The sequence below is a fragment of the Rosa chinensis genome, chromosome 2, assembly GCF_002994745.2.
Source record: "Rosa chinensis cultivar Old Blush chromosome 2, RchiOBHm-V2, whole genome shotgun sequence".
In the NCBI taxonomy this organism is placed as follows: Eukaryota; Viridiplantae; Streptophyta; class Magnoliopsida; order Rosales; family Rosaceae; genus Rosa; species Rosa chinensis.
Genome location: NC_037089.1, coordinates 73,186,956 through 73,199,617, shown reverse-complemented (window position 1 = coordinate 73,199,617; position 12,662 = coordinate 73,186,956). Strand labels below are relative to the sequence as shown.

General features: G+C 40.0%; 2 protein-coding genes across 7 annotated transcripts; one reads left to right on the top strand and one right to left on the bottom strand.

Annotated features, from left to right (window-relative positions):
- The first annotated feature begins 3,687 nt into the window (after window positions 1-3,687).
- LOC112187742 (cyclic nucleotide-gated ion channel 1) lies at window positions 3,688-8,353 on the top strand. Of its 6 annotated transcripts, XM_024326651.2 has the most exons (10): window positions 3,688-3,784; window positions 4,048-4,089; window positions 4,194-4,332; window positions 4,418-4,740; window positions 4,861-5,055; window positions 5,347-5,627; window positions 5,768-5,879; window positions 6,018-6,290; window positions 6,446-6,916; window positions 7,490-8,353. In XM_024326651.2, exons 3-10 carry the CDS (start codon window positions 4,278-4,280, stop codon window positions 8,096-8,098), a joined length of 2,319 nt encoding a protein of 772 aa, XP_024182419.1. In that variant the 5' UTR covers window positions 3,688-3,784; window positions 4,048-4,089; window positions 4,194-4,277; the 3' UTR covers window positions 8,099-8,353. The 6 variants fall into 6 exon arrangements, with proteins under 6 accessions (XP_024182419.1, XP_024182415.1, XP_024182416.1 ...); XM_024326647.2 differs by having other exon boundaries at window positions 4,194-4,740; XM_024326648.2 differs by having other exon boundaries at window positions 3,714-3,784; window positions 4,028-4,089; window positions 4,194-4,740.
- A 104-nt stretch (window positions 8,354-8,457) lies between these two features.
- LOC112187739 (putative calcium-transporting ATPase 13, plasma membrane-type) lies at window positions 8,458-12,443 on the bottom strand. The gene is made up of 4 exons (XM_040515045.1): window positions 12,391-12,443; window positions 11,674-11,910; window positions 11,411-11,587; window positions 8,458-11,308 (listed from the first exon to the last, which is right to left on the bottom strand). The coding sequence occupies exons 2-4, from the start codon at window positions 11,899-11,901 to the stop codon at window positions 8,603-8,605; spliced, it is 3,111 nt and encodes a 1,036-aa protein (XP_040370979.1). The 5' UTR covers window positions 11,902-11,910; window positions 12,391-12,443; the 3' UTR covers window positions 8,458-8,602.
- Between the last annotated feature and the right edge of the window lie 219 nt (window positions 12,444-12,662).

Sequence of the window (12,662 nt, the reverse complement as noted above, 5' to 3'; positions counted from 1 at the left end):
TTGTGTAAATGGTCACTGGAAAGTAAAGTTGTTTAATTTCAGTATCTATGCTTAATTGCATACATATTCTTGCTACTATCAATAGTATTAATGAATTTGTACTTTAGATTTGTGTATATCGTATTCGCATGGGCTAACAGTGAGCTATTTTTATCTATGTTGCAATAGCACATTGATCTATTATATGAACTTTTGTTAAGTTCTCTTGTTAGGATGTTTTTGCTGTAACATGAAGACTTTCATGTTCATGTGAATACCACATTGAATGTTTATTTTGTGTTGTAGGTAATCTGGTGAGCCTCTTAGCAAGGATACAAAGATTTGGGAGTCTCAAGTTGGAGGATCATTCACAGTGACTAGGGACTCTAGCGAGCCTCTTGGCATGGGTACAAAACTATCGTCACTTGACCTCAAGGAGGACTAGCTTAAGTACCTTGAAGAGCACAGGCTCAAGGATTTTATCAAGATTGCGCTCAAGAATTTATTCAAGAAGCACTTTGTGTATTGAATAGCTACCCAATTTGCAGCATTTTGTTATGTTTTATTGTTTTCTTTTGATGCTATTGCATCTCCCATGTACTCCTTAGTTTGATTTAATAAAGATTGTTGTTCTTCCATATGAGAAAATGCACGACAAAAGAGTCACTTTCAAACCACTCTCAACTAAGTAAAAATAGTTGTCCGAGAGAGTTAAACACAACTAAAGTGATAGCAAAAACTGTTGTTGGAGCCATCTTAGCGCAACAAGACTACATCAAAAACCATTGTCCAATGAAAACTCAAACAACAGTTATATAGAGAAAACTATAGTATCAAAAGTGCACAGCCAACGCTATTTTAAGCAGCCTGTTGTGTTGTTTAAATTCAGTCAACAGAAAAAACTAGTGCTTTGATGTAGAAGCTTCACATAGACAACAGTAAGCATATATGGCGCTGTTGTTCTTTCTGGTATTCAGACAACAGTCATCTAAGCAACTGCTCTTGTGTAAAATTTACTCAGACGACAGTTTTTTGCTGTTGTCTGATGATTCCATCAGACGGCACAGGCTTTCACAACAGCAGACAAGGTTATCAGACGACAGTCCAAAACTGTCGTCTGAAGCTATTATTGTTGTAGTGGCCCCTGAGTTTTCATGACAAGTTATGGATTTGCAATTGTCACGGTTTATGTTGATAAACATAATTGGAACCCTTGAGAGTTAAGGGAAACCGTTGAATACCTGAAATCCGAGTTTGAGATGAAGGACCTTAGGAGAACACGGTTTTGTCTAGATTTAGAACTTGTATACCGTGTCAATAAATGCTTTGCATTTTGATAAAGTCAAAGATGCACTCCCATGGTCGTCCGTAGTCTTGACCCTAAGAGGGATACGTTTCGTCCTAGGGATGATGACGAAGACGTGTTAATTGGCAGAAGTGTCTTATCTAAGTGCAATAGGCGCATTATTGTACTTAACACAATACAAGACAGGACACCTCATTTGTTATGAACTTGTTGGCTAGATGTAGCCCTGTGCCAACGCAACGCCATTGGACTGGTATAAAGACAATCTTTCGTTACTTAAAATGTACGATAGATATTGGCTTGTTCTATCCCTGCAGAGAGAAAAGAATGATGGAATAATGAGAACGGATCTCATTAGCCCAAGTGGCATCGTCCAAGACGCCGTGATCGGCAAAGCCGCCGTCCACCCATCCTCCTCCCTTAGATCAAAACGATGATGATGTTTTGATGGATTTTGCTGATGTAGGGTATCTCTCTGACCCTCGCAAATGTCGTTCCCAAACCGGTTATGTCTTTACCATGGGAAGTACTGTGATATCTTGGAGGTCTACAAAGCAGACCCTTGTTGTTACTTCCTCAAATCATACAGAGATTATTGCTCTACATGAAGCCGTGCGAGAATGCATATGGCTAAGGTCTGTGATTAGACATATTTGAGGAACTTGTGGTTTGAAGTCTACCATAGATGAACCTACATGCATTCATGAATTGAGCAAATGAAATTAGGTTTCATCAAGGGCAACAACACCAAGCATATATCGCCTAAGTTCTTTTACAATCAGCAACAACATTAATCACTTCTAAAGATTGAAGTAAATTAAATCCGATTAGAGGATAATGTAGCGGACTTATTTGCTAAGTCGTTACCTAAATCCACCTTTGAGAAACATGTGAAGAGCATCGGATTGAGAAAATTATCCAAACTCCCATGATTGTAGCAATCAGGGGGAGATATTGACATCAGGGGGAGGCATGATGTCTACATGTTCAATCTCGAAGAGTGAAGGACGTGTTGTACTCTTTTTGTCCTGCGACCAGGGTTATTTTTGTCTTACAAGGTTTTTGTTACCTGGCAAGGTTTTTAGTGTGGCAACGATCAAACCGTCATCACCAAGTTTGAGCAGCACAAGGGGGAGTGTTGAAGGAAGTCGACATCATGTGTGCCTCTTCAAACTAGGGTTTAGTTCTAGAGTTATAATAGGAGAATGTTCTAGATTTCCTAATTGTATTCAGATTCTATTACCTTGTATGTACTCTGTAAATCCCTATATACAGGGCTCCTATTATCAATAATAGAACACACAGGCCGTGTTTGTTAGGGGGGATTGTGTTACCCCAGCTTAATTTCTTTTAGAGTCTTCCACTCTTCAAGCCATGCTATGCTATAGAGTGCCTTGACCCATGTTTGGTGCCAGAGGGATTAAATATAGAACCAACCTGCAAAACCACCAACCTGCAAAGCTCCACCAACCCTCTCCGTCTTCTACCTCACCATCTTCAGCACCAGCCCCCTCAAGCCCATCACCGACCTCAATCCCAGCGTCGTCATCTTCCCCGAGAGCCCCACTCCATCCACACTGAGGTACACCTTCATCCCCACTCCATCCGGAGCCAGCCATGTCTGACCAGGAGCACCACATGGAAAGCCATCCGCGGTAGCCCAGCCAGAGTCCGCCACCAACCTCCCACTCCGGACCGAATCCACTTCGCGAAAGCCATCCACGGCAGCCCAGCCAGAGCCCGCCACCAACCTCCCACTCCGGACCGAATCCACTTCGCGAACCAGTATCGTCCGCGATCGTCGAAATCCTTATCGGAATCCATATCAGAATCCACTTCTTGTTCAATTCTGTTGTTTTGCTGTTTGTAGATTTCGATTTGTGGTTGTTGAATTGGCTAAAGTTGACGATTATGGGATCTGGGTCGTTGAAATTTGTTGGGTTTTAATGGCAGCTTTTATGGGTTGAGGTTGAATTGCAGGTTGAGAATGATGAGAGAACGACGAACGGAAGGGAAGAGTAGATCGAGTGAGAGAGGATTCCACAATCCCATGGTTTTTGGTGGGTTTGTGGTAGACGGTGTCGGGGTGGTTTTTGGGACTCTGGAGTCTCATTAAAAAGAGTCCCCTTGCTGCCAAACATGGGATAACTGGGATTGGACTAGATAAGAATGTCCAATCCAGTTCAATCCCGTGTAACAAACACAGCCACAATTCTCTGCATCCCAATTTCCTTAAACATGTGGCTGGATATTGGAGCAATTCAAGTCTTTTCTTTCTTCATTTTCCCAAAAAAAAAAAAAGACAAAAAGACAAAACAAAACAAAAAGTCCTCGCTTGTGGATCGGTATTGGAGTGATTCATTCTATTCTTCCTTCTTTGTTGTCCACAAAAGTTTCTTTAATTTCTGATAACAAGTGTTGAGGTACTGTACGTATATACAGTACGCCTCTTTCTCTTCTCTTGATTCTTAAGTCACTTGAGTTGACATAGCACACTAGGTACGTATTACCAAGATAGTACAAGCTTTAGTTACTGTAGTAAATACTATGCTATCTCTCCTTCCCCTCAAACTTTCTATCATCTGCATCTGCATATGCATAGAAAACAAAATTTGTAAAACTTGGGCGCAATCCGTCATCATCTACGTTGTTATCATTGATTTGTTGTATTTCTCATGAAAAGTGATAGGACTCTCTGAAAGTCTGAAGGGTAAAACCTTTTTACTGATCTGATATCTACAGTGGCTCTCCTATATTTTCAGCACCAATAACGTTATGGATATCGAGGAGGTCCCAGACTTCAGGTTAGTTTCTTTCTATATATTTGAGGAGTACGTATACAGTATATATTAATCAAGCACGATCTGTACTAATTTACAGTTTCCTTTCTCTTTCTTTTTCTAATCAGCGTTACAACACCGGATTACATTTCACAGGGTAGTTTAGGGCAAAATCCGATTTCTGTAACTCCAGTAACTCCAATGAGGAAAGCATGGTCAAAAGTTACTCTAATTTGGGATATATATTCAGCAGGAACAACTATAATGGTGAAGATAATATTTTCAAGAGTAATTCGCTCTATACATGAAATTCTAAGTTGGAAATGGATATTTGTGGTATCATGCATTGCAGTCTCATTGGATCCTTTGTTCCTTTACATTCCGATCATCGAGGGAAACAAGTGCCTTGGAACCGACAGAAATTTGAGGATAGTAACTCTAGTTCTCCGATCACTTATAGATATCACTTTCATAACTCACATTATTGGTCTAATTTCTGATTGGAAATACTCTGACGGCCCCCAAAGGCACGTCTCCTACTTCGACTCTCACTTTGAGCCAGCATCAGGCTTGCTTTGGAAACTAAAGTTCCTTAAACAAGCCATAGCTAAGAGGATGCCATGGTTATCTGGTACTGTCATGATCCACTTTCTTGCTATTCTTCCTATCCCACAGGTATGTGAACTGTCTAGGACAAATATAGTCACATTTTTATTTTCCCATTAATATTGCATATGCTTGTATAAGTGGATTTTGCCGGATGATCGACTGGTTCTAACTATTGATTTTGTCCAGGTGGCAATAGTATATGTCTTTGCTCGAATTGGAAGCTCTGAATTTTTTCTCAAAACTGCGATTATCAACTTATTTCTTGTCTTCCAATATTTCCCGAGGGTTTGCCAAATCTACCTATCAAGTAAGAAACTCAACATGACCGGAACATGGGTTAAAGGTGGATTCAATTTGTTTTTGTATATCCTTGCAAGTCATGTAAGTTGCATCTCTACTTCGTAATTATTCTTCTTTATCTTTGTTTCTTTTAATTCAGTAACTACTATTTTTAGCTTCACTTAGTTAAAAAATTTACAAAAAAAAACTAACTTACTAATTAAGGATTAGGGTATAATTCTGAGGTTGAGAACCTAGCAAGAGCCTTGTGTCTGTGTATGATTTACGTTCTACTTTTAAATACATTTCTATTTCATGGAATGTCTTTTTTTCTTTCTTTCTCATCTCTATGCAACTTTTATTGAATTACTGACTAATCTAGTGGTGTTTCAGGTTATTGCAGCCTACTGGTATTTTTTTGCAATTCAGAGAGAGATCTCATGTTGGCACCAGGCGTGTGAAAAAAGTGCAGGATGCCTAGCAACTTATGTTTGTGGTGGCAGTACTTCAATGAATATCACATTCCAAAATGAGCTATGCCCAATATTTTCACCAAATACTACATTATTTGATTTTGGAATATTTCTTGATATTCTTCAGTCTGGTAATGCAGGATCAGTAAATTTCTTGACAAAATTCTGTTACTCTCTATGGTGGGGACTAAAAAATCTAAGGTTTGCATTTATATACAAGCATATGCTATTTTTTATATTAATGTTTCTACTCATCAATAAATATTAAAAGAAAATAAAACTGCATTGTGCCATTAGATATCTCATGGTTTATATCACTGATTTAATTTCAATTTTTGCAGTAGTTTTGGCACAAATCTCGAAACAAGTAGCTATTGGTGGGAAAATTGTTTTGCAATTCTTATTTGTGTTGTTGGCTTGGTATTATTTTTGCACCTCGTTGGAAATGTACAGGTTGGTAATGAATTTCCGTATTAGTTTCAGGATTAAATTATCAAGGCTCCTAAGTACATATACAATTCCCCCAGTTATGTGTAAAGATTTTCAAATGGAGATTGATACTCTTTTCTGTTCTTTTTCCTTCTGAGATAGACATATATGCAGTTTCAAACTACAAAATCTGCGAGCATTGCTGATTCAAGACGGACTAGGATTAAAGCGAAGTATCGAGATATTAATAAGTGGATGTCAAAGCATGGTCTCCCTGCAGATATGAAGACAGCAATCAGGAAAGACATAAAAGAATGGAACATAGCCGGGAGATACATAGATCATGATGTGGATGTTCGATTTGTCAATAACATTTGTGGAGGAAACATCGTATTAGTCCTGTCGGAATTTTTCCGGCTAAATGCTCTAAAGAAAGTATGTTTCTCAACCAGCATTGTGCTTTGATCTGTCTAAATATATCTAATTTGGTACCATGCATGGTGGTTGGTAATTAGTTAAGTAGTAACTTAATTAGTATATACGTTAATGAATCTTGTTTCTTAACGAAAGCAACATGTATACCTACCTAGGTACCCATGCTTCAAAATGTGCCAGAGTTCGGGTTGATACTTATCAGCCAATATCTCTATCTAGAAACCTACGATGAGAATGCAGTTGTTGCCCGAGCAGGAAAACCGATTGATTCGATGTTCTTCATTATAGATGGCGTGATTGATTGGACTGACGAGACTAACATGGATACCGATGCTGAAACCACGGGTTCTTCTTCCTCATCTAATAGCAGCAAGCTTAAGAACGGTGATTATTTTGGACAAGAACTTTTGAGTTGGGCAGCATTTAACTATGGGAGCTCTTATTTTAGCCCTGTTCCTACTTCGACTCGAGATGCCAAATGTCGAACAAAAGTAGAAGTCCTGCAGCTGAGTAGGGGGACCTTAGTAAATACAGAAGTCTGCGATTACATGCCTCAGAGTGATTCTCTGGCGCACTTGGAGGAGTTGGCAGTTCCCCATAACCACATTGATCAGATAATAGACGAGGTTTGAAACTTCATATCCAACATTATTTATTATCTTTTCATATAGATGAAGCATTCATTATTTTCTTTCCTTCATTTAATTTTTCATCTTGACGTTGCATTTAATTTAACAAATATACACTTTTATCTAAAATATATGTTTTCTAACCGTGAATTACAAACAACTCTAAAGTTAAGTTTTGGCTAGTTTTGATGTAAATAATTGCAAAAGTTAGCGAAACTAGAAAAAGCCTCGTATAGTCCTAAATTCGAGTCCAATTCTTCTCATTTGGCTAGAGTTGAAATTAAGAAGGATGAAGAAAAAAAACATTTAGGAGATGTGTGATGTAACTGTTCTTTCAGCAAAAGTTCAAGATGAATGAACCAGCACTCAATTTGATTAATTACTAATTAGTTATAGATATATTGCATTGTCATAACCCTGTTCTAAAATGACAGTGAAAGGTTTATTTCATTTTTAGATAGAAGGAAAATTAAAGGCTAAATAATTGTGTCTGAAGCTTTAATCAGTTAAATGTTAGTGAATGCTATTAAGTTGTTAATTTTTTCAAAAATAATTGGCATATATATGCAGTATCCAGTTCCTAAGGTGAAATGGAAATGTCCTTACCGTGGGTGGCTGAAAGTGAACTGTAGTGCTGTGTGGGAACGTGAATCAAGAGTGGCAGGCATGGCTTGGGTTTGCAGGAAAGATGAAGGAGCTTTCGTGGCCGCTGGAAGTCTTGGTGGGATAAGATGCATGGACAGGTTTTTCGCTGAAGCTCTCAGCATCGCTAAGGCTATCGAGTTTTGTACCACTATTATTAGTGATGTTTCTGGCGACAACGTCGGCCGCATAATTGTGGAGTCTGATAACCAGGATCTCATGGATTGCTTGCTTCAGCTGCATGACGAGGACCTAGTTGTACCGAAAACATACTTGAACAACTCTAGCTTGGAACCGAATAACCGTATTGGCGAAAACCTTCGACCAATCCTTGGGGATATTTTCATCCGCTTGGCTCCAGGGTTTAAGGCTATTACTTACGTGCATTGTGATAGCCAATGTAATGCAGCTGCTCATTGCGTAGCATCTCATGCTATGGATGATGCTACTGATTCTTCATCTTGGTATGGTCCCGATCCGGCCCCTAGATGGCTAATTCCTGCTCTCACGAAGGATAGCCCACATTTGTACACATGATCGATAGATCCTACATGAGCATATGATCAAGCAGCTAGCTTCTGTAGATTGATTTAAGCAAGTCCTCAGCAGTGGACACAGCTTGTTGTACTTTACGAGTTTAAGCTAGGATAGAATGCATAATCCATACATGCATGTGTGCGCAAACTCCAACTGTGTAACGGTAGGAAACCAAGGTTTGAGGCATGTTCTTGATTTCTATCTACTGTTGTTTGATTTTTAGGTCGAAGTTAAGCGATTCCAACTTCTGATCATAGTCTTCGTTTCCTTAATGCTGAAAAAAAAGTTACTTTGCCTCCCTACTTTTGGAGTAGAATTGACTTGAATCAAATTGAACATACAATCAAGCATTGAAATTGGCAGGAAAAAAAAAAGGTTTTATTCACATTTACAACTGACAGTGTGAAGTTCCCAATTACATGTACAATTATACAGAGGCCTTGGAATACATTGAGACCTAAAGATATATATGGTTTGTTTACCATTTGGAAACTAACTTAACTGCTATGTTGTGTGTGCATAATCTGATTCGAAACAATATGATACAGAGAAAATGAGGAACAACGAAGCACAAATGTAAAATCTTGACATCCCCATAGGTGCTCTCCTCAATGCCAAATTTTCTCTTCGAAACTGCGAAGTTATGGCCCAATCAAACGGCCATGAAAGAGCAGCAAGAAGGAAGCAGGATGCCCACTGTATTGCATCCAACCTCACACCACTGGCTAGTCCTTTCCCAAACTCAACAATCACCACCTGCATGACCATAACAGCCCCCAAGGCCATCAAAAAGCAATAGCTGTGAAGAACAACATTTAGGACTTCCTTGTTCACTAGGTCCATGGCCCTGAACAGATTAAGGACCTGACACAAGGTGTAAATATTGAAAACCATGGTACCCCGGATGCCTTGGTTCATGCTCGCTATTGCATTTCCCATGAAATGCAAGACCAGCAAGATGGAAGCCTGGTATGAAACTTGAATGGCTATGTTTCCCCAGATGGCTTGGGTTATAAGTGGCTGAGTCCTTGGCGCCGGTTCTTGAGTCCTTGGCGCTGGTTCTTGAGCAAGTGGCTCCTGGCGTTCTAACTCCATTACCATCATTTGGCTGCCTAGAAGGCACATTATCAAGTTCACCCAAATCAAGTGAATTGCAGTCAATGGAGAGTCCCCTGAATGCATCGTTGCTACTAACGTTACTAGCAACCCGGATATGATCATCGTGAGCTGAATTTGACAGAAGTTCTGAATGTTGTGGTAAGCACATTTCCCAGACTTCAAGTTCGGGAACCATAAGCAGCCATCCTTAACTATAAAATCAGCATTGTCTCTGGCCATTTCAGTGCTCCGTATATCCTCTGTGATTCCAATATCTGCTTCTATCAAAGTACGAGTGTCTTTTATGGTTAGCCCTCCATAGAACGCTACTATGTGACCCTTTTTCTTTAAGTGCTCCACCATGAGAAGCTTGTCCTTTGGGAGGGCACTTCCCATCACGGATATCAAATCCACCTTATTTAGTCTTTCCATGGAGTTGAGTCTTCTGAAAGCTTCGCCCGCAATTTCCATATCATCACCACGATCAGGGTTAAAGATTCCAAGATCAGAAGCTCGCGCAGTCACTATTGAGGGCTCATCCTCGGAAATCAGCTTGATTTCTTTTCCAGCATTTCTGAAAGCTTCCACTGCAATTTTAAGCTCTTCTTGATATGGGCGTCTGACTCCCACTAGTGCCAACAATGTCAACCCATTTTCTGTAAACTCTTTCACATTTGTTTTCTTATAAGCATACGCAATTGGTCTTCGACCCTTCTCCTCCATGTTCTTAATGACCTGCTTAAGCTTTCTCTTCTGAATTTCCATAATAGAATGTGAACACATGTCTAAGATTGTTGACGCATCTCCATTTATATGCAGCTGCATATCTTCTGCGCTGCTCTCTGTTTTCCTCACTAAGATGCCACTACATTTCTCATCAGAACTCAATTTTCTCTCTTCCAGAGTTATAAATGTGCGATCCAATACCTCCATGTCAGTGACATCCCATCTGTTCTTGATCAAATAAATGAACAAATTATTTTCTGAGGTAGCAGAAACCTCTTGATGTAGTCCTCTCAGAGCAAATTGTTCAATTTGATCAGACTCCACTTCATTGGTTAAATCCTTTTCACGTATCCAAAAGTCCATAACCTCCATCTTGTTACGAATTTTCTCACCAGTTGTTTCAATGCAGATGACCGTTACGAGGCCCATGGTGACACAAGCTGAAAGATTCTGAGGATCTGCCCGATTTTGGACCACCTTCTTATTCCATTGACAAATTGCAAGCGAAATCACAAAGGGCATTCCATGTTGTATCCCTATTACCACAGTAGCAAGAACACTCACCAAAGTGGAGACGGTTCCTTGAGTTTTCAAGTATATTTTCTCAAAAATCTTCATCAGCAAGTTCATTGAAACCTCCCCTTTCAGGTCTGGCCTGTCATTGTACTTGTCATGCTTCCTGAAAAGTACTAACCGTATTAGCACCACGACAGCTACTAGCACCGAGACACAACACGCAAGATACTCCATATAAGTATATGGTTCGTCCATCAAAGCTTGTAACAGAGTCTTCCTATTTGGATTATGATCCTCAGTCACCAAGCTCAGCATCTCTCCACAAGCTGTATCGACACCAACAGATGCCACAATCATTCGACCCTGGCCCTCAATAACTTTTGAACCAGACAACACAAATGGGTTGTTTTCAAAATCAATTGTGGGGCTCAATACCTCATCCAAGACCAGTTTCGCACCATGATCTATGAACAAGCCATCAGCAGGAGCATGGTCTCCCTTCTTCAAATGAACTATATCACCCACCGAAACATGAGATATCATAACCGCCCTAGATTCTCCATTTCTTTCAACATTCACCCGAAATTTGTTCCTCTCCATCAACTGCTTCACCATCTTCCACTCATTGCGATAGTTCCTAACTGAAGGGAAAGCAACGAGTAGGAACACAGTAACAAGTATGGCAACACCGTCATGCCACCCTTGTTTGACTCCTTGCTCCATAAATTCAATAGCAAATTGCAACCCAGCTGAGCCTAGGAGGAAAAAGATTGTGTACTGATTGCAAGCCTTCAACAAGAAGTGAAAGAAAACAGGCTTGGTAGTCTTGAATGATAGTTGTGGAACTTGACCACCATCATCAGCATGATTCTGTGATTTCGTGAATCAAATGACTTAGTAAAAGTATATGATCATTCTATATCAAGTAAAGCTTAAAGAACCGGAGTTGTTTGCTACTTAATTGGTTGCTACCTCAGAGTGAGACTTGAGAAGTGTTGAAACAGCATCAACACCACCGCGTGCTCGCAGTGCATTCAAGTCCTTCTCTCTCACAATGAGAGCAACCTCGTCAATCTCATGATTTGAGGCAGCGGCTGGCGGCGTTGTTGGTGTTGTTGGCGCTAACAAAGGTATATAGGCAGCACGATCCTGTGATATAGTGGATGAGACGACTTAATAAATTAAAAGTACAAACATAATCTATAGAAATGGTTAAGCTAGCTGTTAATTTCTACCTTGAAGTAGGATCTGAGGTCCTGTCTCACATCAAGGCGAGCAAACTTTTTCAGAAACCGTTGATGATAAGGGGCCTTTGCTCTGCGGAGGCGTGGCTTGGTTCCGGAGCGCCAGATGAAAACCACAATAACATAGTATCTATACCAGCGGCTCTGCTTAAGTTCAGTAGTAAGAGTCGGGTTGCTGATGCCTTCAGAGGCCTCATCACCATTGGTACTGTTTGGCATGTTTCTTTGCTACAGGAAAATTAGAGACAAAAAGGAAAAGTTAATTCTAGCGCGAAACTTTGCAGCTATAGAACGCTAAGACAAGCTTGGTAAGATTTGGGCTCCTAGAAGGCCATGATCAGTACTGAGTCTGGCTGCTAGAGTACACAATCTAATGCAGAAAATGAAAGAACAACACGACTGACGCCGGCTCCTTGGTAGAGGTAAAAGTCCAGCAAATACACTGCAAAACACCGATAAGTCTTTGCTCCTAGCTTTGCTTAAATTAATGTAAAGATATATGGCTAGGTGAGATCTCAATGAGTTATTAAGTGCTTCTATCGGCTCTACAAAAAACTACATGCTCTCCTAATGATGCATTGCAGAGAAAGCCAATAACGTGTTGGATATATCAAGAAAGACACCAAGTAAGAAAACAAAAGGTAATAGAACAAGTTTTTCGTCAACCAGATAGGGAAAGGGAAGCAATTAATGGGTTTGGGTACGTACGATTTCCCCAAATGTATGTAACAGAACAAAAATGCAGTACAAGAGTAAAGAGAAGAGGGGGTGGAAAAGTTGTGAGTTGAGAAGAGAATAGCTAGAGTGATGAATTTATAGGGGCTACGTTAGCTGGAGGAACCAGTCAGGAAGCTTCATCTGGAAGTCTCGCGGTTTGCTTCCGTTTTTTTTTTTTTTTTTTTACTGTTCCTAGTCCACATTGCTGAAATTACTCAGAAACTATATCGTATATACCCAGAAAAGTTGCCTTGGAGATAAGT

What these genes read in the sequence shown, in the direction of transcription:
- LOC112187742 (XM_024326647.2), top strand. Translation starts at nt 4,061, where the DNA reads ATGGATATCGAGGAGGTCCCAGACTTCAG. An exon ending in CTATTCTTCCTATCCCACAG is followed by an intron (nt 4,741 to 4,860) that starts GTATGTGAACTG and finishes GATTTTGTCCAG; the next exon opens with GTGGCAATAGTATATGTCTT. An exon ending in GGCTAAATGCTCTAAAGAAA is followed by an intron (nt 6,291 to 6,445) that starts GTATGTTTCTCA and finishes ATACCTACCTAG; the next exon opens with GTACCCATGCTTCAAAATGT.
- LOC112187739 (XM_040515045.1), bottom strand. Translation starts at nt 11,901, where the DNA reads ATGCCAAACAGTACCAATGGTGATGAGGCCTCTGAAGGCATCAGCAAC. An exon ending in ACCTCAGATCCTACTTCAAG is followed by an intron (nt 11,588 to 11,673) that starts GTAGAAATTAAC and finishes ACTATATCACAG; the next exon opens with GATCGTGCTGCCTATATACC. An exon ending in TTCTCAAGTCTCACTCTGAG is followed by an intron (nt 11,309 to 11,410) that starts GTAGCAACCAAT and finishes ACGAAATCACAG; the next exon opens with AATCATGCTGATGATGGTGG.